Source organism: Balaenoptera acutorostrata, chromosome 13 (genome assembly GCF_949987535.1).
Source record: "Balaenoptera acutorostrata chromosome 13, mBalAcu1.1, whole genome shotgun sequence".
Classification (NCBI taxonomy): Eukaryota; Metazoa; Chordata; class Mammalia; order Artiodactyla; family Balaenopteridae; genus Balaenoptera; species Balaenoptera acutorostrata.
Window position 1 is genome coordinate 24,085,346 of NC_080076.1, and position 27,037 is coordinate 24,112,382.

Consider the following 27,037-nt stretch of genomic DNA (forward strand, 5'->3'; position numbering starts at 1 on the left):
TTCTGGAAGGGAGGGAACTTCTCCACCTGGGGCTGAAAGTGTTGTGTGGGTGAACTCTGGGACTGTTAAAACATCTAGTCTGCATAAGCTTCCCACTTAAATATAAACTCCATGAAGGCAGGAACCTTGTCGACAGTCTTGTGTTTCAGTTTTGTATCCCCAGCACCTTGACCGTGGTTATCATTCAAATGTTTGTTGTTTGAATATTTTTAATTTTGGGGTCTTTTTATTGAGGTATAGTTAATATACAATATTATATAAGTTACAGGTGTGCAACATGGTAACAATTTTTAAAGATTGTACTCCATTTATAGATATTAGAAAATATTGGCTATATTCCCTATGCTGTATAATATATCCTTGTAGTTTATTTTATACATAGTAATTTGTACCTCCTTAATACCCTACCTCTATCTTGCCCCTTCCCCTTCCCCTACTGGTAACCCCTAGTTTGTTCTCTATATCGGTGAATCTGTTTCTTTTTTGTTACATTCACTAGTTTGTTTTATTTTTTAGATTCCACGTGTAAGTGGTATCATACAGTTTTTGTCTTTCTCTGTCTGACCTATATCACTTAGCATAATACGCTCCAAATCTATTCATATTGTTGCAAATGGCAAAATTTCATTCTTTCTTACGGCTGAGTAGTATTCTAGTGTTATACCACATCTTCATTATCCATTCATCTGTTGGAGGACACTTAGGTTGCTTCCATATCTTGGCTATTGTAAATAATGCTGCTATGAACAGTAGGGTGCATGTATCTTTTTGAATTAGTGTTTTCATTTTTTCCAGATATATACCCAGGAGTGGGATTGCTGGGTCATACAGTAGTTCTATGTTTAGGTTTTTGAGAAGCTTCCATACCGTTTTCCACAGTGACTGCACCAATTTACATTCCTACCAACAGTGTATTGGATTCCCTTTTCTCCACATCTTTGCCAACATTTTTCATTTGTGTTCTTTTTGATAATAGCCATTCTGACAGGTGTGAGGTGATATCTCATTGTGGTCTTAATTTGCATTTCTCTGATGATTAATGATGTTGAGCACCTTTTCATGTGCCTGTCAGCCATTTGTGTGTCTTCTCTGGAAAAATGTCTATTCAGGTCTTCTGCCCATTTTTAAATTGGTTTTTTTTTAATGTTGAGTTGCATGAGCTGTTTATATATTTTGGATTTAACCCCTTATTGGTCATATCATTTGCAAATATTTTCTCCCATTCAGTAGGTTGTCTTTTCATTTTGTCTTTTCACAGTGTTTTCCTTTGCTGTGCAAAAACTTTTAGGTTTAATTAGGTCCCATTTGTTTATTTTTGCTTCTGTTTCCTTTGCCTTAGGAGACAGATCCAAAAAAATATGGCTACATTTATGTCAAAGTGTGTTTTGCTATGTTTTCTTCTAGGAGCTTTATAGTTTCTGGTCTTACATTCAGGTTTTTAATAATTTTGAGTTTATTTCTGTATATGGTATTAGAAAATGTTCTAATTTCATTCTTTTGCATGTAGCTGTCCAGTTTTCCTGGTACTGCTTCTTGGAGAAACTGTCTCTTCTCCATTGTATATTCTTGCCTCCTTTGTCATAGATTAATTGACCATAAGCATGTGGGTCTATTTCTGGGCTCTCTATTCTGTTCCATTGATCTATGTGTCTGTTTTTGTGCCAATACCATAATGTTTTGACCACTGTAGCTTTGTAGTATAGTCTGAAGCTAGGGCACATGATACCTCCAGCTATGTTCTTCTTTCTCAAGATTGTTTTTGCTATTCATGGGCTTTTGTGTTTCCATACAAATTTTAAAATTATTTGTCCTATTTCTGTGGAAAATGCCATTGGTATTTTGATAGGGATTGTACTGAATCTGTAGATTGGTTTGGGTAGTATGGTCATTTTAACAATATTGATTCTTCCAGTCCAAGAATGTGGTATATCTTTCCATCTGTTTGTTATCTTCAATTTCTTTCATCAGTGTCTTACAGCTTTCTGAGTACAGGTCTTTTACCTCCCTAGGTAGGTTTATTCCTAGGTATTTTATTCTTATTGATGCGATGGTAAATGAGATTGTTTGCTTAAGTTCTCCTTCTGATAGTTTGTTGTTAGTATATAGAAATGCAACAGATTTCTGTATATTAATTTTGTATTCTGCAACTTGATTGAATTCATTGATGAGCTCTAGTAGTTTTCTGGTGGCATCTTTAGGATTTTCTATGTATAGTATCATGTCATCTGCAAACAGGGACAGTTTTACTTCTTCCATTTCAATTTGGATTCCTTTTATTTCTTTTTCTTGTTTGATTGCTGTGGCTAGGACTTCCAGTGCTATGTTGAATAAAAGTGGTGAAAGTGGGCATCCTTGTCTTGTTCCTGAACTTAGGCTTTTCACTATTGAGTATGATGTCAGCTGCGGGTTTTTCATATATGGCCTTTATTATGTTGAGGTAGGTTCCCTCTATACCCACTTTCTGGACAGTTTTTATCATAAATGGATGTTGAATTTTATCAAAAGCTTTTTCTACATCTATTGAGATGATCATATGGTTTTTACTCTTCAATTTGTTAATGTGCTATATCACATTGATTGATTTGCAGATATTGAAAAATCCTTGCACCCCTGAGATAAATCCCACTTGATCATGGTGTATGATCCTTTTTATGTATTGTTGGATTTGGTTTGCTAATATTTTGTTGAGGATTTTTGCATCTATGTTTATCAGTGATATTGGCCTATAATGTTCTTTTTTTTGTGTGTGGTATCTTTGTCTGATTTTGGTATCAGTATGATGCAGGCCTTGTAGAATGAGTTTGGAAGCATTCCTCCCACTGAAAATTTTTGGAATAGTTTGAGAAGGATAGGTGTTAATTTTTCTCTAAATGTTTGGTAGAATTCACCTGTGAAGCCATCTGGTCCTAGACTTTTGTTTCCTGGGAGTTTTTTTTTTTTTTTTTTTTCCACCGATTCAGTTTCATTACTGGCAATTGGTCTGTTCATATTTTCTATTTCTTCCTGGTTCAGTCTTGGGAGATTGTATATTTCTAAGAATTTGTCCATTTCTTCTAGGTCATCCATTTTTTTGGCACACAGTTGTTTGTAGTAGTCTCTTATGATCTTTCGTATTTCTGTGGTGTTGATTATAACTTCTTCTTTTACATTTCTGATTTTATTGATTTGGGTCCTTTTTTTCTTGATGAGTCTGGCAAAAGCTTTATCAATTTTGTTTATCTTTTTGAAGAACCAGCTCTTAGTTTCATTGATCTTTCCTATTATTTTGTAGACTTTGTTTCATTTATTTCTGCTCTGATCTTTATGATTTCTTTCCTTCTACTAACTTTGGGTTTAGTTTATTCTTCTTTTCCTAGTTCCTTTAGGTGTAGGGTTAGGTTAAGATTTTTCTCATTTCCTGAGGTAAGCTTGTGTTGCTATAAACTTCCTGTTTAGAACTGCTTTTGCTGTGCCCCACAGATTTTGGATCATTATGTTTTTGTTTTCATTTTTCTCCAGGTATTTTTTGATCCTCCTTGATTTCTTCAGTGATTCATTGGTTGTTTAGTAGCATATTGTTTAGCCTCCATGTGTTTGTGGGAATTTTTTACAGTTTTTTTCCTGTAGTTTATTTCTACTCTCATAGTATTGTGGTCAGAAAAGATGCTAGATATAATTTCAATTTTCTTAAATTTACCGAGGCTTATTTTGTGGCCTAGCATGTGATCTATCCTGGAGAATGTTCCATGTACACTTGAAAAGAATGTGTATTCTGCTGCTTTTGGATGGAGTGTTCTAAAAATATCAATTAAGTCTATCTGGTCTAATGTGTCATTTAAGTCCAGTGTTTCTGTATTGATTTTCTGTCTGGATGATCTATCCATTGATGTAAGTGGGGTGTTAAAGTCCCCTACTTTTATTGTGTTACTGTCAATTTTCCCTTTATGTCTGTTAATATTTGCTTCATGTGTTTAGGTGCTCTTACGTTGGATTCATATATATTTACAATTGTTATATCTTCTTGGATTGATCCCTTGATCATTATGTAATGTCCTTCTTCATCTCCTGTAACAGTCTTTATTTTAAAGTCTACAGCAAGTCCCCTACATATGAACGAGTTCCATTCTGAGTGCATGTTCATAAGTCCAATTTATTTGTAAGTCCAGCAAATTTAACCTAGGTAGCCAACTATTGTGAAATAGGCTATATAGTACTGTACTGTAATAGGTTTATAATACTTTTTACACAAATAACACATAAAAAACAAACACACACAAAAAAGAAAACATTTTTAATCTACAGTACAGTACCTTGAAATGTACAGTAGTACTGTGCAACAGCTGGCATACAGGGGCATGTTCGTATCTTTGAAAGTTCACAACTTGAAGGTCCATATGTAGGGGACTTACTGTATTTTATCTGATATAAGTATTGCTACCCAGCTTTCCTTTGATTTCCATTTGCATGGAATGCCTTTTTCCATCCCCTCACTTTCAGTCTGTGTCTTTAGATCTGAAGTGAATCTGTTATAGGCAGCATATATACAGGTCTTGTTTTTGTATCCATTCAGCCACTCTATGTCTTTTGAATGGAGAATTTAGTCCATTTACATTTAAGGTAATGATTGATATGTATGCACTTATTGCCATTTTGTTAATTGTTTTGGGATTGTTTTTGTATGTCTTCTTTGTTCCTTCTTTTGTTCTCTTGTGATTTGATGATTATCTTAAATGTTATGTTTGGATTCCTTTGTCTTTTTTGTGTGTGTAAAGCTACTATAGATTTTGGTTTGTGGTTACTGTGAGGTTTATATATAGCAATCTCTATACATATGTAATAGTTTTAAGTTGCTGATCTCTTAATTTCAAATGCATTTTAACAACCCTGCATTTGTACTCTCCTCCCCTCATGATTACTGTTTTTGATATCATATTTTACATCTAATTGTTTTGTGTATCCCTTAACTGCTTATTGTGGATATAGATGATTTTACTACTTTTGTCTTTTCACCTGCCTACTAGCTTTATAAGTGGTTGATCTTCTATCATTAATGTATGTTTGCCTTTAACAATGAGATTTTTCCTTTCATATTTTTTCTACTAGCTTTATAAGTGGTTGATCTTCTATCATTAATGTATGTTTGCCTTTATCAATGAGATTTTTCCTTTCATATTTTTTCATGTTTCTAGTTGTGGCCTTTTCTTTTCCTTCTTAGAGAAGGTCTTTTAACATTTCTTGTAAAGCTGGTTTGATGTTGAACTCTTTTAGCATTTGCTTTTCTGTAAAGCTTTTGATCCCTTCACCAAATCTGAATGAGAGCCTTGCTGGGTAGAGTATTCTTGGTTGTAGGCTTTCCCCTTTCATTACTTTAAATATATCACGACACTCCCTTCTGGCCTGCAGAATTTCTGCAGAAAAGTCAGCTGATAGCCTTATGGGAGTTCTCTTGTATGTTATTTGTTGCTTTTCCCTCATTGCTTTTAATATTCTCTTTATCTTTCATTTTTGCCATTTTAATTTACAATGGGTCTCGTGTTTCTCTTTGGGTTAATTCTGTTTGGGACTCTCCGCCCTTTCTGAACTTGGATGTCTGTTTCTTTCCCAGGTTAGGGAAGTTTTCAGCTATTATGTCTTCAAATATGTTCTCAGCTCCTTTCTCTCTCTCTCTACTCCTTCTGGGACCCCTATTACATGAATATTAGTGCACTTGATGTTGTCCCAGAGGTCTCTTAAACTGTCCTCATTTCTTTTCATTCTTTTTTTCTGTTCAGCATCAGTGATTTCCACTAGTCTGTCTTCCAGCTCACTGATCCATTCTTCTGTATCATTTAGTCTACTATTGATTCCTTCTAGTGCATTTTTCATTTCAGTTATTATATTCTTTATCTGTTTGTTCTTTATATTTTCTAATTCTTTGTAAAAAAAAAAAAAAAACTTCTAAGTTCTTGCTCTGTGCATCCATTCATCTCCCAAGTTCTTTGATCATCTTTATGATCACTACCCTGAACTCCTTCTTGGGTAGACTGCGTATCTCTACTTCACTTATTCTTCTGGGCTTTTTTATCTTGTTCCTTAATCTGGAACATGTTCTTCTGTTGCCTCATTTTGCCTAGGTTGCTGTTTTGTTTGTTTGTTTATTTTTATGTATCCAGTAGGTGGTTACCTTTCCTGACCTTGGAGAAGTGGCCTTTATAGGAGATATCCTGTGCATCCCAGCAGTGCGGTCCCCTCTGGTTACCCTATGAAGGCTGCGTGGGTCCTTCTGTTATGGCAGGCTGACTATGTGAGTGGTGTGGTAGGCTTGGTTGTCCCTGGTCCAGTTGGTTGCCAGGCCCTGCCTTGTGCAGAGGCTGCCAGCTGCTGGTTGGCAGACCCGGTCATGAGGTGGCAGATTGTGGAACCCTGTGGGGGGGTGGCGCTAGTGCTGGCTCACTGGTGGGCAGAGTCAGGGTCCAGAATACTCTGGGGCTGTTGTCCGTCTACTGGTAGGTGAAGCCAGGTCCTGGGCTTAGTGCCAGCCTACTGGCAGGCAGAGCTGGGTCCTGCATTCTGATTGCAGGGCCCAGGGGTCCCAGAGCTTGTGTCAGATCACAGGTGGGTGGAGCTGGTTCCAGACACAGTTGGGTACAGGGCCTGAGGTATCCTGAAGCTTGTATTGACCTGCTTCAAGTGTGCAGGACCAGGGTCCAGCCAGTCCCAGGTCAGGATTTGGCTTGCTTGTGGGTGGGTTGGGTACTTAAGCTGTGGGATTGTAGTTTTCTTGTGTCTTGTGTCTGCCCTCTGGTGGGTGAGGCTGGTCCAGAGTCTAGAGAAGGCTCTCTGGAGGGTAGGGCCAGGGTCCAGGGGATTCTGGGGCTGGTGCCTGCCCACTGGTGGTGGAGCTGGGTCCTGCGCCCTCTGGTGGGCAGGGTTGTGTCCAGAGGCAGCTGTGGGCTCGGGGTGGGGGTGGGGGTCTAAGGCAGGCTGTCTGCTGATGGGTGGGGCTGTGTCCCTGCCCAGTTAGTTGCTTGGCCTGAGGCATCCCAGCACTGGAGCCTATGGGCTGTTGGCCCAGAGCAGGCTGGGTCCTGGGGCTAACAAGCTAGAAGGAGGATTCCACAATGGCTCTTGCCAGCACCAGTATCCACGTGGTAGAAGGAGCTCCCCCAAATGGATGCGACCAGTTTCTATGTCCCCAGAGTGCCTCCTGCTGCTCCAGGAGACTCTCCAAGATCAGCAGGTTGGTCTGACCCAGGCACCTGTCAAGATTACTGCTTCTGCTCTGGGTCCCGGAGTGTGAGATTTTGTGTGCACCCTTTTAAGAGTGAAGACTATTTCCCCCAGCCCTCTAGGACTCCCCAAATTAAGCCTTGCTGCCCTTCAAAGCCAAATGCTCCGGGGGCTTGTCTTCCTGGTGCAGGACCCCTGGGCTGGGGAGCCCAATATGGGGCTCAGAACTCTCACTACTCTGGGAGAACTTCTGCAATTGTAATTATTCTCCATTTTGTGTGTTGCCCACCCCAGGGTATGACACTTTATTGGGAGTCTGCCCCGCCTACCCTTCTTGTTGTGATTCTTCTTTATGTCTTTAGTTGTAGAAGATCTTTTCTGGTAGGTTCTGGTCTTTTTCATCGATGGTTGTTCTGCAGATAGTTGTGATTTTGGTGTGTCTGTGAGAGGAGGTGAGCTCAGGGTCTTTATTCCACCATCTAGGCCGATGTCCCAAGATTTTTCACTTTAAAACAGCTTTGAGGTATAAATGAAATACAACAAGCTGTACATATTTAAAGTGTACAGTTTTGATAAGTTTATGTACTTATATCTGTGAAACCATCACCAATCAAAATAATGAACATATGCATCACCCACAAAAGTTTCCTGATGTCCCTTTATAATCTCTCTCCATTCCCTAGGCAACCATTAATCTGTTTTCTGTCACTATAGATTAGCTTACCTTTTCTAGACTTCTGTATAAATGGAGTCTTATAGTATTTGCTTCATTCATTCATTTTGGTCTGGCTTCTTCTGCTCAGCATAATTATTTTGCGATCCATCCAAACTTTTGTGAATGGTTCATTGCCTGTTGTTGCTGAGTAGTAATTCCATTGTATGGATATACCACAGTTTGTTCACATGGATGTTGTTGAACATCTGGGTAGCTTCTAGTTTTTCTCTATGAAAAGAAAGCTGCTATGAACATTTACACACAAGGCTTTGTATGGACATATGCTTTCATTGCTCTTGGGTAAATATATAGAAGTGGAATGTCTGAATCATATGGTAGATGTAAGTTTAGCTTTTAAAGACACTGCCAAATCATTTCCCCAAATGGTTATAACATTGACTTTCAAATATTAAGCCAAACTTGCATTCCTGAGAGAAGACATACTTGACGGATGTGCATTTTCCTTTTTATATATTGCTAAATTCAATCTGCTAAAGGTTTGTTTAGAAATTTTGCATCTATGTTAATGGGAGATATTTCATTTCTTGTAATTTTTTTTGTCAGGTTTTGCTTCACAGTAATGCTTAGAATAAATTGGGAAGTAGTCCCTTCTCTTCAGTTTTTTGAGAGTTTATAGAATTGGTACTTAAATATTTGGTAGAATTCACCTATGAAGCTATTTGGGCCCGGAGTTTTCTTTGTGGGAAGGTTTTTAACTACAAATTTAATTTCTTTAAGAAATATAGTGATGTTCAAATTATCTGTTTATTATTTTTTTGAGATATAATTCACATATCATAAAATTCGCTATTTAAGAATCCAATGGTTTTTAGTATATTGTACAACCTTGCCAATCATCATTACTATCTAATGCAAGAACATTTTTATCACCCAAACATAAAACCTCATACTTATTGGAAGTCACACTCTATTTTTTCCCAACATCTAGCCCCTGGCACCAAATTTATTTTCTGTCTCTATGAATTTGCTTATTCTGTACATTTCATATAAGGGAATTATATAATATGTGGCCTTTTGTGACTGGCTGCTTTTCACTTAGCATAATGGTTTCAAGATTCATCCATATTATAGACTATATCCTTTTTGTGACCTGAATAGCCAACACAACCTTGAAAAAGAACAATGTTGTCAGACTCACACTCCTGATTTCAAAACTTATACAAAACTTCAGTAATCAAGATAGTGTAGTAGTGACATAAGGAGAGACATATGAAAGAAGTTGGACCTCTATCTCATACCTTATACAAAAATTAACTCAAAATGCATCAAAGACCCAAATGTAAGAGCTAAAACTATAAAACTTTAAGGAATCATGGGTTAAATCTTCATGACCTTGGATTAGGGAATGGTTTCTTAGTTTTGACACCAAAGGCAATAGCAAGAAAAGAAAAAATATATAAACTGGATATCATCAAAATGAAACACATTTGTGCTTCAAAGGGTAACACCAAGAAAGTAAAAAGATAGCCCAAAGAATGGAAGAACATTTTTTGCAAATCATTTATCTGATAAGGGACTTGTATCTAGAATATATAAAGAACTTATACAATTCTATTTTAAAAAACCAGTTAAAAATGGGCAAAGGATATGAATAGACAGTCCCCCAAAGAAGTTGTACAAATGGCCAATAAACACATGAAAAGATGTTCAACATCATTAGCCATCAGGGAAATGGAAATCAAAACCACAGTGACATGCCACTTCACACCCATTAGGATAGCTAGGATAAAAACAAACAGAAAATCTCAAGGGTGGTGAAAATTTGGAGAAATTGAACCCTCATACATTGCTGTTGAGAATGTAAAATAGTACTGCCATTTTGGAAAACATCCTGGTATTTCCTCAAACAATATCATATGACCCAGTAATTCCACTCCTATGTCTACATCCAAGAGAAATGAAAACCTCTGTAAACACAAAAACTTGTGCATGAATGTTCATAGCAGTATTATTCCTGATAGCCCCAAAGTGGAAACCCAAATATCCATCAGCTGAGGAATAGGTAAGCAAAATGTTGTATGTCCATACAATGGAATGTAATTTGGCAGTAAAAAGAAACGAAGTACTAAAACCTTCCACCAAGTGGATGGACCTTGAAAACACTAAGTAAAAGAAGCCAGTCACAAAGGATCACATATTGCACAATTCTATTTATATGAAATGTCCAGAACAGGCAAATCTATAAAGAAAGAAAGTAGATTTCTTGGTTGCCTAGGATTGGGGGGATGGAGACTTTGGGGGATGATGACTTACGTGGGTGAGGTTTCTTTCTGGGGTAATGAGGATGTTTTAAAATTGATTCTGGGGATAGATGCATGACTCTGTGACTATACTAAAAGCCATTGGATTGTACATTTTAAATGGGTGAATTGTATGGCATATTGAGAATATCTCAATAAAATTATTTAAAAAAAGAGTTTAAAGGCAAATATAAACCAGTGTTCTACTGAAAGGGATACCCTAGCTGGTAGCCCTTTTCCAGCTGGCTGAATGCTGGGGCAGCGAGCTCTGGGTCCCTTAGTGGGAGCCTGTGTTCCAAAGAAGCAGGTCCTGGGCTTCAGTAAGTTTCCAGTGGGGAGAGATGGAGGGAGAGGGTGTGTGGGAGTGCTGGAGAACAGCAGCAGGGACGTGGGAAGGTGGGGACCCACAGAGAGAAGAAGGGAGGGCCAAGGACACAGCGATCATCATTTCCTGTCCTGGCTCCATCTCTGCCCACTGTGAGGCACAGGGAAGGTCACAGAACTGCTCTGTTCTCCACATGTCCTCATGAGAAAGCAGAAGCAAGTGCCCCCTGTTTTGTGACTCTTCCCTCATCTCATCACGGAAGGTAGCAGGGGAGTTCTCAAGTTCTGAAGCTGAGCCCAGTTGCATCAGCTGCTCCTGGTCCCTGGAGGCAGGTCTGGTCCAGCTCTGCTGCTTATTAGCAGTGGGTCTTAGATGAGCCTCTCAACCCCAGGGGCTCCCTAGTCCTCAGCTGTCAAGTGAGAACAATAATTAATGTGACCTGCCTCCTTCAGAGGGTTGGTGTGAGGATCCAGAGTTATCATGGATGGGAAAGTACTCCCAAGGTGCACTATTGTGAATTGCAGGAAATTTTTCAGGGTCGATATCATGATATTGGTCCCCCAACTAGAGTAGCCATTGGCTGTTCATGCACTCTCATTAGCGTCTGACCCACCCAGCATATGCGAATTCGTTGGGGTCAGGGTTGAGGGTAGCTGGTGAGCACAGAACAGAGCTCACACAAAAAGCCAAAGACAACCAGACTTACAAACTCAGTCCTCCCAGCTTCAGACTCCTCTGCATTCATCATGTGATCTATGGACAACCTCTTTCCTCCATGGTGATTCCTTAGGCCTGTGAAGCCAGACCAGGCTGGTCATTCTGTGCTCCTGGGTTTGCTCTCCTACACAGGGAACTGTGACTCCAACTCCAAAATAAATGGGGTAGGGGTTTAAAATGGGAAAAATTCATCCCTAAGAAGATGAGTCCTGCAGATCACAACTGCTTAACTGAGCTCACCATCAGGAGGATGCATGGTTTCTGCAGATGGTAGTAGTTCTGGGTAGAAGGTGCAACGATAAAATCTTCATGGCCGTACTCTAGAGGCCCCAACATCCTGGAAACCTGCTGTCCAGGTCATCTGGGGACACAGGAGGGGCCAGCGCGTCCCAGAAGGGAGACTGAGGAATGGCTTCACTTTTCCTGCTGCCAGGTGTGTGTTGGAGAGCAGAGGGCAAACATGGTATCATGGATGAGAGAGAAGGAAGCAGGAATAAGAGTGTGGGGCAGCTCTGGGACAAGGGCCTGGCTCTCGGTTGCTGCTCTGCCTGTCTGGATGTGGAGTCACTGGTGGACACCTAAACGAGCACCTCTGGAGAGGCCAGTCCCTGCTCTCCAGGCTTTGTAGGGTGACGTGTGCAGGGGTAGCCAAGATCCATCCTGATGGGTCATCACCGATGTCTGTTCTGTTTGGTTGGTCCCAAACCTTAGAAATTATTAAGTATTTTGAATATCACTCTTAGTGTATAACCTCAGTACTAGAATCAGTCTTTGGCTAAATTGCCAAAGTGTCAAAATTAAGACAGGAGTCTCCCTATTCTGGTCCCCTTTTGGGTTAAACACACTTCCCCCAGCACACTGCTTCCTAATCCATCCATTTTGATAAGTTCATTCAAATAAAGGATTTCTGACTTGTTCCCCCTCTTCTTCATTTCTTCAGTTTGTATCTTAGAAGAGAAACTAAAACATGGTCAACTGCCTCAATAAAATTTACTGTTAGTGAAATTGAGCAGGATCCTGAGGGGCTCCTGGGCACAGAAGCCTGTGTACCCCATTTCTTGTTTGTAGGGAATAGGCTTCAGCCTCTGTGACTTTCCCTGAGTTCCAAAGGGCAGGTTCAAATGGTTACTAATCAGGGAAGGGAGGGGATGCAGAGAGGAGGAGGAGCAGTCAAGAAACAATAGTGCAGCCTTGGGGCAGGGTCCTGGTTCTGCCTCAAGGGATACACATAACAATATTTTTGAGCTCTTCTGCAGAACTAAAACTTCCAACAAATGGAAGATGTTAACCACTTGATGAAGCATTCTTCATTCCAGAGAGAAGGTTATAGTCTGATAACCTCGAGAACCACAGAAGCTCATCAAGCTCATTCCAGATTAAAGGAATGCAGGCCCTGCACATACCCTGATCCTTATCAGCAACCTCACCCTTGAACAACTGCTATAGAACTCACCAAATCCCCCCAGGTTGGGACACACAGTTTTGAGGACATGAGCCTGCTGTGTCCCCCTTTGCCTGGCAAAGCAATAAAGCTATTCTTTTCTACTTCACCCAAAACTCTGCCTCCGAGATTTGATTCGGCACCAGTGCACAGAGGCTGGGTTTCGGCATCATTAGTGGTTGAATTTCAGGTATCAGAACTCCCTCCAATGGTGATTCATAATCATAGTACAAAAAAAAAAAAGAGCTAATATTTACCAAGTGCTCCCCAGATGGCTGACACACACATCACACACGTTATCTCCTCTACTCCTCACACAGCCCTGTGAAGTAGACTCTATTATCATGAGAGGATGGAGCCAGCCAGAGGCAGGCTACGTAACTGGCTCAGGGTCCCGTGGTAGCAGTCAGTGTATGCCCACCCCACCTATGAGGAGGGTGGTCCTGCTTCCCAGGGGCATGGCACACCCAGAAGAGCCTGTCCCATGGTCCCATGGAGACAGCGGCCAAGGCAGGGCTGCCACTCTGGGTGAGGAGGTAAGATCTACACATGCAACACCGTGGGCACCTCAAGGCAGAATACAGTCGAGGGTCAGCATGCACAGGTTCCCGGGCCAGATGCCGCTGTGTTTGACCCTGCTCTCCTAGGGACCAAATAATCTCAGTTTACCACTTTTTGCAATAAACATCTTGTAAACTTACACTTCCTACCCAGCAAACTTCCCCAACTGCCTACCTGAAAAGGTTACTGTGATAAAATTATGCATGTTCATGCTGTACTTTTTCTGGAATTATAGAAAAGTAAAAAGAAGAAAAAGCCATGTGTAGTCCAATCATTAGCGTTTTGGAGTTTTTACTTCTAGTCTATTTATTATATGTCATTCTTTTCTCCTTGTTTTAAACTTATGATCATACCATCTATCCAATTCTGTATCTTGCTTTTTAAACCTAATCATTATTACATAAACAGTTTCTATGTTATTGTAAACTCTTCAAACTCACCATTGAAAATGGTTGTATAACTTTCCATTTAGTGGATGAACATAGTTTATTTAGCCATGCCCTAACCTCCAACACAAATTTGTTAAGTTTAAATTTTCATGTATCATGTTTTCTCTAAGTAAAGAGGTAGTGTTTGCCAATATCTGAGTTCTGTGTATCTAGGAACCACAGCTGGTCATGCAGCTTGAATTGGGATTTTTTTTACTTTGAGATGAGTTTAAAATTGTACTGAGGCAGAATGAGTGGATTCTATAGACAATGCCCCCGAATCTCAATAAGGCATTTAGCTAAATCTCATAGGACATCTTTGTGGACAATGAAGAAACATGGGTCAGTTTCCACTATATAATTATGTAAATTCACAACTGGTTGGACAACTAAACCCAAAGAATTCTGGCTTAGGGTCAGTGTCACCCTGGAGGGAGGTGTCTGGTGGCCATAAGATGAAGCCTTTCACCGAATCTCTTCATACATTTTAAAACTGGTGATATGGGTGAAGTCATAGAAGATAGATAGGCTTGTGAATTGTGAAGCTGTATGGGATAAGATTATGTGATAGAACAAAGAAAGATCCAAAAAGATCTTGTCAGGTTGGAATATTTGCCTGAAGCCAAGAAGATGAAACTTATCAGGGAGAAGGGTAAAGTCTTGTACTAGGGCTAAAAATCAATGATATGAATGTAAAATAGGGAATACAAAACTTAACGGAAGTAAGTTGGGTACGATCTCAATATGAGCCAATAGTGTGACATGGTTGCCCCTCAAAATACCAGCAGCATGAGCAGTGAGTCATTTATGGAGCAGAGATGTCACCCTCCCCCTGGGGTCTAATAAGTAGGAGGAGGTCAGTGAAAGGACGGTCAGGATAGTGTGACCTCTGGAAACACTGTCATCTAAATAGTCAACAAGGCAGTATGCTCAGTGGATAAAGCATGACCTGAAGCCACTATTAGGTGGCTATTCTATTGGGCTTTGAAATCCAACTCTGCCATTTATTAGCTGGGGGACCTTGGACAAGTTACTCTCTGTGCCTCAGTGTATTCATCTGTAAAATGGGAACAATGGCACTTATTATTATTATGTTGTTGTTGTTATTGTTGTTATGAGGACTAAATGGGTCTACACCTGTCAAGCACTTAGAACAGTACCTAAATATTATTGTGTAAAGACAAAGGAGTTCTAGGCTCCATAGATTTAGAGGGACGTGGTAGATGACTTCAAATATTTGAAAACTGCCCTGAAGAAGAGAAATTATACTTTATCCTGGGAGGCTCTTGAGGATCATGCTTGATTCAGTGGAAAGGCATTTAGTCAGTAAGCATTTAATGAGCACATATATGTCAGATACTGTGCTTGTTGCTAGGAATACAGAGCTGAATGAGATTCATACTCTTTCCTAAGGGCCCTACTATCTATTGGGGGAAGAGGCATAATCATAAACATATTAGATCATAAACAAATAATCACAATAGTGTGGGGATGACTGCTGTGGAAAACCAGAGGAAGGTGTGATTAACTCTCCCCTGGGAAGCTGGTGAAGCTTTACAGAGGTGGGGCTTTTGAGTGGAGTCTGCAGGGATAAGTAGGAGTTTATGTGGGAGCAAAGGGAACAGTGTGTGGGACTAGAGCTGTCACCAAGTATGGCATTTTCCAGCGAATGGTGACAAGTCAGTGATATCACGGCACAAGATGAGTGGAGTGGCAGCAAATGAGGCTAGAGATAAGAATTGGTCTCTCCTAGCTCCCAGAAGTGTGGTACTGAATTAGAAGCTACCCATGAAAGTAAAGATAAACATAGCAATATGATACTCCCCTCGAGCCTTCTATTTCTATAGAACTGTCTTAACAGGCTACCAAAGTAAAAGATGAAGAAAAAAAACCACATTTCAGAAGAAAATTTAAAGGGTTTGATCTAATTTTCTAATCTTTCTTCTTCAGTATAAACACAGGAATATCTGCCTATAGAATAAGACAGTATCATGTTCCTGAGACATTTACAACCTTGGAGTTCCCAAGTAGAGAGACTGGAGCCAGGACTGGAGCAATTGGGATCCTTCCCAAGACTGAAGATGCTATCTGAAAGGAGTTTCCTTCCCAGCACATCTCCTAGGTACAAAGGAAGGAGGAGCACATTATTCAACACTTATCTCCCAGACTCTCCACTTAATTCCATTTAATAATATTCATTAAGTATGCTACAGGGATGCAGAGATAAGTAAGTCATCAACACTTCCTCCAAGGTGCTTATAAGCTAGCATTAAAAGATGTTCAGCCACACACAGCATTACATCATTAAATGTTAGCGCTAGCCATTTCTGATCATGATGGAGTAACAAGTACTGGATTTTCCCTCCTGTTGAAAGCAACTATAAAACTAAACAAACATACATAGCAGTTTTCAGGCATTGGGCAATAGGCTGTGCAGGATCCCTGAGAGAAGGGAAGCAGACACATAAGGTGAGCTTCATCATCAGCCTGGCACTCTGCCTGGGTAGATTTCCCAACCATAGCACAGGGAGGTGGAACGAAGCAGAACATGTTTGTCCTACTGAGTTGAGGAGGTAGAGCCTGGGGCTGCAGAAGCACTGGAGCCGGTCGGGCAGGATACTGGAGAAGAAGCTTCATAGGGTAGGGACCCAGAAGTTTGTAGGGGGTTCCCCCACAGATCTCTGGCTGAGGGCTGGTCTGCATATGCTGAGGGCTGGTCTGCATATACACAGGGTGAGGTCTAACAGAGAGTAGTTACTTTGGTACTAATAGCAGAACAGGGATAGTAGAGGTTGCAGAAACATTGGATACATAGGAGTTTCAGTCCAGTCAGAGGGGAAATGCTTTGCTAACATTCTAGGCATTCAAGCGAGACAACAGAAAGGTCATACCATAGGAGTAAGGATCATGCTCTGGAGTAAAATCTACTCTAGTCCTGCATAAAACCAAGCCTTAACAGGATCAAGGATTCTGTAATTTACCATCAGTAAATTAACTCCCTGTCAGAACAAAATTCAACACTCATTAAAGGAAGACAATATCATTCATGTTTCTTTCAGAGTATCAACTGTAATATCCACAAACAACCAAAAATTACTAGAAATGTGGAGGAGCAGGAAAAGTGACCCAAATTCAAGAGAAAAAAAGTAAATAGGAAACAGATCCTGAGATGTCCCAGAGGTTCAAATTAGCAAAGAATTTAAAGCAGTTATTATAAATATGTTCAAGGACTTAAAGAAAAATATGGTCTCAATGAGTGAGAAGATGGGGAATCTCAGCACACAAGTGGAAACTTATAAAAAAGAACCAAATAGAAATTCTAGAAAAGTACAGTATCCAAAATGAAAAATTCACCAAATGAGCTTAGCAGCAAATTAAAGATGGCAGAAGAAAGGGTCAATGAAGTTGAAGACAGACCATAGAAATTACCCATTCTGAAAAAAAGAGAGAAAAAAGATTGGACAATCTTTTGGGATGATACCAAGCTGAGTAACATAGTAATCAGAGCCCAGAAGGAGAAGAGAAGGTGGGGCAGAAAAAATAATTGTTGAAAATGTCCCAAATATGGTGGGGAAAAAAATCAATTTGCAGATTCAAGAAGCTCAATGAATTAACTAAATAGGAATAAGTACAAAGAAAACCACACTTGTGCACATACAGTCAAGCTGTTGAAAGTTAAAGGTCAAGAAAAAGTGTTGAAAGCAGTCAGAGAAAGAAAGACATTACATACAGAGGAACCATGATATGAATGAAGACCTTCTTTTGAGAAACAATAAGGATAGGAAATAAAACAATGACATTTTTTAAGTACTGAAAGAGAAAAATACCATAGGTTCAGAGTTTTATATCCCGGGAAAACAAACTTTTAAAATGAGAGTAAAATAAAGACACTTCCTAGATAAACAAAGAATTTGTCCCCAGCGAGCCTGTACTGCATGAAATACTAGCTCCTCTTTAGCAATCTTAGCAAGAAGGCTGACTTCCTGCTTCTTGAATTCTTCTGGAGCTTTGGAGCTTGCCATAGGACGGCAGCTTTAACTGTGAGTAGGTGAGTGAGTAGGCTTGTGTTGACAGCAAGGAGGGAGCTAGTGATCTCTTTGCACTATTTAAGCCACCATTCACCCCCAGTGGAGAACCAGACCCACAGGCACATGGGAAGGGTGAGCTTTGACATGAAGAGGAAGGCAGCAAAGCATGGCTGGTATGCACTGGTACAGCTAGGCCAATTGTTAGAACAATGAAATACCTGCAAACTGGTTGGGAAATAGCTACTGCTGAAGCCCCTGGTTCCCTCGCTCATCACCTTTGCCTCATTCCCAGATACTCCCAGACCTCCCTATGATCCAGCAATAAAGGGTCAATTTCTGGCAAGCAGGGCACCTCCAGAACCCTGCCTTAGGACTCTGCCAGCTTCCTTTCCAATTGGTTGGTGCCTGGACCATGCCAGTTATTAATGATTTATAATATCACCCCTGGAGCTAAGTGGGGTTGCTTCCCAGGAAGGGAGGCCTGGGTGTAGCGTTCTGGGAGTGGGTAGAAGAGGACCCCAGGAGGCCCAGGGACAGAATGAAGACCCTGCTCCTGGGGGCGGGGCTGCAGTGGGAACTAGGGGAATGCACTGAAAGCCAACAAAATTGGCTTTTCCAAGTCAGCTTAAGTGTTCAGGGACACTTGACTCTCTAGCACAACCTCCGTTCTAATCCCCTAGGTCATATTTTTCCCTTTTAAAAAGGGATATTTCATAGCCTTTTAAATAAATCTTTTCAGCTCCACTGATTTGGAATAACATGCTTAGTGGCTTAAGAACTTCTAGGTGGGCCCTCAGCAAGTTGTCCTTCAATGAGCCCATTTTGTCATGAACCCTGGCTCTCGAGGGTGGCTAGCCCTCTCCCAATGCCAGCACTGTGGACCCCAGTCCTGTTCTGGGATCTCAGGCAAGCCCTTCCTCCCTTCCAGCCCCTAGGGACCTGCATCTTCAAGGTGGAGACCATGCAAAATACAGGCACACAGAACAACAAATGAACATTCTCTTGATCAGCTGCAAAGACTATTTCAACCACAGAAATGGACATTCCCCTTCCTAGGTTCAGTTTCAAGGGAATCCGTGCTCTAGGGGAGCTTTCTGTGTGTCTGCCTAGGCAGACAGAGGGAGATAGACAAGAAGCCATCAAAGGAAGGCAGAGTGGCCAGGAGGTGAGGCTGATCAACACAATTTAACCAGCATAAACACAGCTGATCAAAGCTCTGTGCAAGGCCTTTGGAAGCTGGCTGATATATACTACATCACGTACCTCTTTGCCTCCTTTGGGACCTCGAACCACAAGTCTTACCAAACTGCAGTAATTTGCTGAGCCCTCAGTCAAACACTCAATCTCACTGAACTGTGAAAGCAATGTCTTGTCTTTAAATAACATCTAGTGAAGTAGTTTACACCAGGATGAAAAGCATGTTTTCTAAAATCATCGTTTGTATCACCTAACTCTTGTTAAAGTAAAACCTAAACAGAACCAACACTCCTTTTGATGGAGTTCCCTGGTCTGTACAGCTTTCTGCCAAGCTCAAGGGATGGTGGGCCAGGTAGTTTCCAAGTGATGTGACCGAGGCCCTAAAAGTCATGCTGCCCAAAACAATCTTCACAATTCCTCGTCACAGTGCCTTATATCCCCACCATTAACTATCCTTTTTGGTTAAGGAACCTACTTCAAACACACTTGTGTTACCTGGGAGGAGTTCTTAGCCTTCTTCATTGTGCTCAAGTTTGAGAACCTTGGCTGCAAGCATCAGCAGACACACCAGGGGCGTCCGCTTTCTGCCCACAGACAAGCTACTCCACATCTCCAGATCAAAGATGCTTAGAAGTTCACAAGCCTCGGAATCACCTGGAGGGTAAACCACAGCTTGCTGGGCCCCACACTGGGTTTCCGATTCAGTAGGTCTGAGATGGGACCTCAGAATTTGCATCTCTAACAAGTTCCCAGGTAAAGCTGGTGCTGCTGGTCCAGGACCACACTTTGAGGACCACCGTACTGGTTGATTTCTAAGGAATCTTCATGATACAGAGGCAGAGTGTGAGAACATTCTGATCACGAACCATGAGGTAAGAAGACGGGGTTCTGAAGTAGAAAGGGGTCAGGGCTCAAAGGCAGGCCAGCCTAGCAGAAAACTTAGACTTGCTCAAATGATCCACCAAAACATATTTTATGGACCTCTTACTCTTGCTTTCTTTCCTTTGCTTGCTTTTCTGCTTACTGCCCCCAGGAAAGGCAAGTCCGCTGGCAGTCCCAGCAAGGACAAAATGTGGTTCCCTCTCCCAGGCCCCTTCCCGAAGGGACGCGTTCACACAGCTAATCAGACTGTCAACAGGCTGCTCAGCCCTCTGCACCCTCTTCTGGGGGCTCCTGACATGTCTTAGAATTTACACAGGACTTTTAGTGAAATCTTAAACTACATTTTTTTTCTCTTTTGAGATCATCTACTTCCTAATAGGATAAATTCAATGAAAAACATGCTCTGATCCTTCAGCTGCCTCTTCTTGACACAAACACAAGGAACTAATTAGCGGGCCTGCCCAGGAGGCGGGCAGAAAGGGGTTCATGACAGGACCACAGGCTGGGTAGCCACCGTCAGATAGGGCCTCATGACTCACCCTTTGGCCATCACGTCAGGAGTTGGGTCCATATGTCAGTGGAGGGGAAACTGACATGTGGGTGTCTGCCTGGTGTTACCATGGCATCTACTGGGCAAGTAAGTTCTGGTCATGATTTAGCTCCCTGTACATCTGAAAGTCCTCGACATCCCCACTTTCATTTGACTCTAACAAGAATCCTGCGAAATAAGCAGAATGGAACTGATGACCCCATTTGGCAGATAAGACAATTGAGAAGGAGCTCAGAGAAAACTGGACATGTACTCCTGGCTCAGCCACTCCTCGTGTGGTCTTGAGCAAGTCTCTTCCCCTTCCTAGGCTTCAGTTTTACCATCTGTGCAGTGGAAGGAATGGACAAGGTGATTGCGAGGTCTCCTTATAGATCTCTTATTCTGGGAGTAAGCTATACAAGGAAAAGGACTTGCCTGAGGTCATGCAATTAATAACGCAGAGAAACCAGGGGGCTCTATACCGTGTCTGTTGAGTGAGAGCCATCAGAGCACCCCCATTGCCACCCACTGCCATCTTCCTGACAGTGTGGGCCAACCGGGGCCTCCAGCTGCCCTCTGCCTTGCAAAGACCAAGACCCCTGGGATGGTGAGGTAGGGGAACACGTGCTCAGAATGCTCCCTGACTGTGACTTAAAGCCCCAGTGCTGCCGGCTGCTCATTAGAGAAGGCCATTCCCTCTGGCACCTCGTCTACCAGACAAACACAATGGGCACCTACCCTGTGCCAGGCCCTGTGCTAGATGAGGGGATGTGGAAGGGAAGGAGGCTTGCTGTCCACCCGTGAGAAAGTCACAATGAGGAGAGTGAACAACGGCTGCTGCATCCGAGTCCAGCCCCCCGTCGGATCACAAAGCCCGTCGCTGGCAAGGGGCTGTGGCCCACGCAAAGGCATGAGCTGCAGCCCAGGTGAGCACGATCCTCTTCAAGGCAAGCACAGGATCCATGAGACTTTAGGAGGGGTCAGTTTAGAGCCGTTCCCATGTAGGCACTGTCCTCCAAACACACCAGGGAAAGCAGATGCACACGTCTGACCCCCACCAATTCATTGGCTGGAAGAATGCCGTGCTCTCTCTCTGAGAGTCAAACCTCTCAAGCACGTGGAATCAATGAGCCCAACTAGCTTCCTATCTGTAATGTGCTGGCCAATGACAGTTCTTCCATTAGTTCAAGACAGTCAACACAATCAACCGGGCCATGTCTCAGGCACAGGATGAGACTCCCTGGAGGAAACCAACATGAACATGGCACGGCCGTCAGGAACTGAGGAGCTCTCAGCCTAGGAGCGCACGGAAGACGCAGACACACACACAGTAAAACAGAGCAGAGAATGGTAGGCGCTAGAAGATCCAGGTTAGGGGGTGGGGAATTCAAAGGAAAGAATGACTCATTCCAACTGGAGACCCAGAAAGTCTTCATGAAGGAGACAGCACACAGAAAGGTCATCCATCAAGAAACAAGAAGGCCAAGTTCTTGTGTCCCTTCTGCTGCAGTCAGCCAAGTAATCTTGAGAAAGCCAATTCTCTCCATTTTAAAATGGACCATTTGCCCCAAGTGCCTCATGGCATTTTGAGAATTAAATGAGAACTGATTTAAATGCACATCAGATAAATAAAGGCACCAAATATAAAGCTTTCGTCATCACTTGGGGCAGAGCAGGGAGGAAGCTAAAAGCAGAAAGTATATGGGGGAGGAAGCAGGTGGGGGCACGGGACACCTGCCAAACGCAGGGCTGATGTGAACACCTAGTGGGCTCGTAGCTGGCTCCAGTGATTTCTTTTTTAACCTCCCACGGCTAATTTTACTGAAGAGAGCACACGAAGGGAAAGTCAGAGCATCTAAATTCCTCTGCATCAGGAAAATGAAAGTTCCCACTGGAGAGGTGGCTTCCCACCCCTGAGTGACAGGAGCCTGTACAGCCACCTGCGGTGGTCCGTGAACCTGGGGCTCCTCCTGGGCTCCCAGCATAGGGCCCGGGCCCTGTGTACTCAGTAAATGCTCATTAGATGAACGGATGGGGTCCTTACTACTTTCCAAGGGGCTTTGCTTTCATGTTCCATTTTGATTCACAACCACAAGCCAGCGGGGCAGGCAGGGAGCATATTATCATCCTCGTCAAAGATGGGGAAACGCAGGCTCGCAGAGGGTGACTGTCCACGTCGCAGTCAGTGCCGTCAGAAGGGAGCCCAGGACTCTGCCTCCTCAGACAGTATCACCTCCTCAGACGGTATCACCTCCTCACACCACACACCTCCTAAGAATTGCTGCCACAGCCAGTCTTTGCCCCAGTGACCACCTTCCCTGATTTTCCCAAAAGCTTACCACGTGCTGTTCTGCGCACGTTCCCTGTAATACTTCACTTAATCAGACCCTTTCATTGAGGAAGGTCCTATTATGACTCCCAAATGTACTGGTTTATTCCAATTCAGAAGGTGGTTTTGTGCATCCCGGAAATAAGAGTGTCATGGATTCTCTGGTCCTTTTACCAAATAAGAACTGATCTGCGTTAAAACCGTTGGTTCAATTGTTTGGGGTCATTGCTCCTCAGAAGGAGACATAGCACAGGGAGTTAGGAAGACAGAAGGGCATGATTTTTTTTTTTTTTTTTTTTTTTACCGTGGACATTCCTTCCTACAGAGTCGGCTGTCAGTTTTGACAGATGGCCTGGCTGCAGGAGTGGGGGACAGAGGGCAAGCTCATGGTTAGGGCAGCACCAGGGAACTAGAGCCAGCTGGGCTGATTCGAGGTCTGAAATCTGGGCTGGACCCCAAGTTCCAGCTAGTGAGGCTGGGACAGGGAGCTCTGCTCCGCCCACCCCCACCCCACTGCAGCTGTACCAGGCAGGTCAGCACGTTTCTTGGTGTCCGTGACCTTCTGGCTGCAGGCAAATAGGGTGGCGAGGGAGAGCAGAGGAATGGGGCCTCAGAGAGAAAGCTGAAGCATGTTCAAGGTCAGAGCTACCCTCCCCTCTCTCATCACCCACCCCAGCCCCTTGGCTGATAACAGTTTATGGTGCACCTACTTCCTGAGGGATGTATTCATTCTCGTAAAAATTCATGATACAAAAGTTTTGGCAGGAGGCTGGAAATCACAGCCACTCCACAGCTCTGTTGAGGGGTGCCTGACTGAGGTGCTCAGAGACTCCCCTAAAGTGGCAGGAACCGAGGTGAGAGGAATAGAATTTCAGAAGACTCCCAGTTCCGAAGGGCACAGTGGATTAGGTAAGAAGAGGTCTGGGGCCTTGAGAACAAGGGTCAGTGTGGCCGGGTCAGCTCTGATCTCTGCTGCTGCTGGAGCATTTAGCCGCCCACCCCGTGGGGGGTCAGCACCAATCCAGACACCCGTGGCTTTAGCGTCACACTAGGGGGCTAGTGCATCACGGGACCTGGGAGAGCCGAGCCATTAGCTGGATAATGTACACCGAGAATTAGTTTATCAGATTCACCGTTTATGCCTCCGTCCATGGACAGAGAGAATGGAACACAGAGTTGGGCAGCTTTGATGGGAGGAGGAGGCGAGATGAACCAGAGCAAAAGATTCCAACGGTGGAAAGCCTCCCAGGGAGTCCTGAGCAGAGAGTAGGCAGGGGAGGTGGTTAGGTGGATGGCAGGAATAAGAGGATGCTAGAGGCAAATTCACCAACTGCGCAATGTTTTTTTTTTTTGTTTTTGTTTTGGCTGCGCCGCATGCCTTGCGGGATCCCAGTTCCCCAACCAGGGACTGAACCCGAGCCACAGCAGTGAAAGCCTGGAATCCTAACCACTAAACCACCAAGGAACTCCCCAGCAGCACAATTTTAAAGCCATAGAGTTTAGAGCTGTATCATCTAATCCAACCCCTCTTGTACGGCCTTGAGTCATCGGTCACAGCCATGACTAATGGCCAGAACCATTAGACCAGACTAAGAACCAGAACTTCCCTACTCCCCCAGCAACAACTTTTCAGCCCCGTGATCCTTCTAGCACCCTCCAGCCTCCCCCAAATACTGACCCCAGTCCTCTGATTCCACAGGAGCTAGGAATACCCTCTTGAACACTGAGCATTCTTGAGGATTACATGGACCACCCGTATCAGCCATTCTGGCCAGACGTACCTTGTGTGAATAGTGCTGATCAACAATCCTCGCCAACCCGAAATCCCCAATCTTGAGCACGAGGTCCTCCGTGCTGATGAAGATGTTGGCGGGCTTCAGGTCCCTGTGCAGCACGTTGGCGGAGTGGATGTACTTGAGCCCTCGGAGTAGCTGGTACATGAAGAGCTTGGCATGCTCCTCCGTCAGCGTGCCCTGCTCCAGCAGGTGCGCCAGGTCGGTTTCCATGTACTCCTGGACGATGTAGGCCACGCTGAACTTGAACAGCTTGCCCTGCAGGTCGGCACCCTTGGACCCCAGCACCTCATACACCTTCACGATGTTGTCGTGGTCCAGGCGGCGGATGATCTTGATCTCCCGGAGTGCATGCTTCATGCTGCGGGCGTCGCTCAGGGTGATCTTCTTCACGGCCACCTTCCGGCGGGCCCTGCTGTCCACGGCTGACAGCACCAGCCCGTTGACGCCGAAACCCAGGGGTTGGAAGTCAATGAAGCGCCCACCAAGGTCATACCCATAGACGCTGGCGATGCCGTCGCCCTTCTCAGCCATCGTTGGCTCAGTGGTCAGGGGCTGCCCGTGGGACGAAGGGGCAGTCAGGAAAGGCCAAGTCCCAGCTCATGGCTTCCCCAGCACACCTCATTCTGTCAAGCCCCAAGGCTGAGGGACGCTTTTTCTCTGGGTGATGTCACTGCCACCAGCTCCCTGGAGACAAGAGTGGCATATGTCCATACTCGCTGAGCTGCAGAAGTTGGAGGCTCAGACCGTTTCCTTAACCTGTACTGGGAAGGCTGTCCACCAACTCCTATGTATCCTGAGCCTCCCTGGAAGCTTAGAATGGCTCATGATTCTTTCAAATATAGCATCTTGGAAAGAAAAACCAGTCTCATTATCTATGTGAACGTAAAGTTTTCTATCATGATGGACCACAAAGTAGAGATGCAGAAACTCTCCCCTTTAAATCCTTTGTTAAAAGAGGCTCCTTCTTGATGAAATGTGGTGCTGTTGCTGAGCTGTGTTCTTTTACTTTCGATGGTCCAAAGCTCAGCGGTATCACAGCCTTCTGCAGCTTGGGAGCTGCTCTCTGTGTCCCGAGCAGTATGAAGAGAGCCCAACAATGGATTCTAGAGGCTCGTAGGAACTTCTTTGTACCTCTGCCAGCTCTCCTTTCTACCAGCTCCTCTTAGATTCTGAAACCCAAACCAGTCTGTTGAGCATTGGTGAAGAAAGCTGGAGAAATCCAAGCACCTTTCATGAGCTCTACACCAAGTTACACCTGAAGTCCCAGACCTGAGGGCAGCTCAGCTGCCCAGCCAGGATCCTCTGGAGGCTTCAGATGTGGGCAGCATCCTCTGTCACCCCCTCGCCCACACTACCTTGAATGAGACAGTGTTCTGCTGGACCCAGAGAGGCTGGCAGGAATGCAGCATCTTTCAGACCAAGTCTCCTTTCCTGTCAAAGAAACAATGTTGGGTAAATTTCCACACTTCAGCTTCCAGCACCTTCCCACTTGTGTGTCTTTTGTTAACCAGCCCAAGTGTTATTTGATCTGTCCAGCCAGCTGAAACACTGCTTGCTCAGGGGATTCCAGGCTTTGCACTGCCCAGCCACCCTGCCTGCTGTGTGCAGCGCTCCCCTGGAAGGGAGAGAAGATGGATTGATTTGATAAGACCATCAACTGGTGTGCCTTTTATGTAAATGCCTGCTCCCCGAAGGTTAATATGCACAAACTGTGGGTGGCAATGATCAGCTCTGACCTTTGTGAAAATCATTTGTTATGCTCTCCAGACACACACAGCAGCACTAGCTGAGCAGGGTGAGAGTAAAAAGTAACTAGTTGCAGACAGAAAATAAAGGGTCAATAATTTTGTTTTTCTACTTGGACCCCTTTTCTTCCTTCTTTTGCAAATGTCTTTGACTATTTTGAGAGAATTTGCCATGCACTGAGATTTAATTACTTTGTATCTCTTGCTTCCCATGTAGGCAGCATAGCATGCATACCAGATTATAAAGATATTTTATTGCCACCCTGGGATACGGACTTTCTGCACAGCAAAGCAGGGCACAGACTTCTTATCATGACACCAGGGCTGGCATGGTGAACTGTATTCTTTTTGGTAATGGGGACCTAGCTCTTCAAAGCAATGAGTCAAATCATATACTGACTGCCTCCTGGTGGCTGCTGACTCAAATTACAGGCGTAGGACCTAAGTGGGGAGAAAAAAATGGCAAAACTAGCAATGTAAATTCAGACCTCTGAAGTAAAGGCAATATCATAGCTTCTAAGGAAGTGACAGGTTTTATAAGTTTATAAAGTCCACAAACACACAGAGAACAAACACTATATCCTGTGCAAAGGACTGAATCTAGCCAGGGCTGCTTCTTAATTCCCATAATCCTGTAGGGCCCCCTGTAGGGATACTTTCACATCTGAACTCTGCAAATGATAAATGAAGCAAAACAACAGTCAACTCAATGTTCTAAAATCAAGGGGGCAAATTAGGGGACACAGATGACCTGAAATAGTAAATAACCAGATGCTCTCCAAAGACTACTAATGAAAGAAATTTACCAAGAGTCTGGAACATAGCAATTGCTCAACAGATGTTACCTGTCGTTGCTATTGTTAAAATTCCCTAATGCTTGAATAAGATGTACCTA

The 27,037-nt window shown here is 43.4% G+C and overlaps 1 protein-coding gene across 2 annotated transcripts in view; it reads right to left on the reverse strand.

Moving 5' to 3' along the window:
- MAPK4 (mitogen-activated protein kinase 4) overlaps positions 1 to 27,037 on the reverse strand; it is a 169,547-nt gene that overhangs the window by 40,655 nt on the left and 101,855 nt on the right. For both annotated transcript variants that reach the window (XM_028162612.2, XM_057527386.1), the window contains one exon: positions 24,383 to 25,828. In XM_028162612.2, the coding sequence (XP_028018413.2) occupies positions 24,383 to 24,928 (546 nt within the window). In that variant the 5' untranslated portion in view covers positions 24,929 to 25,828. The remainder of the gene's footprint in view (positions 1 to 24,382; positions 25,829 to 27,037) is intronic.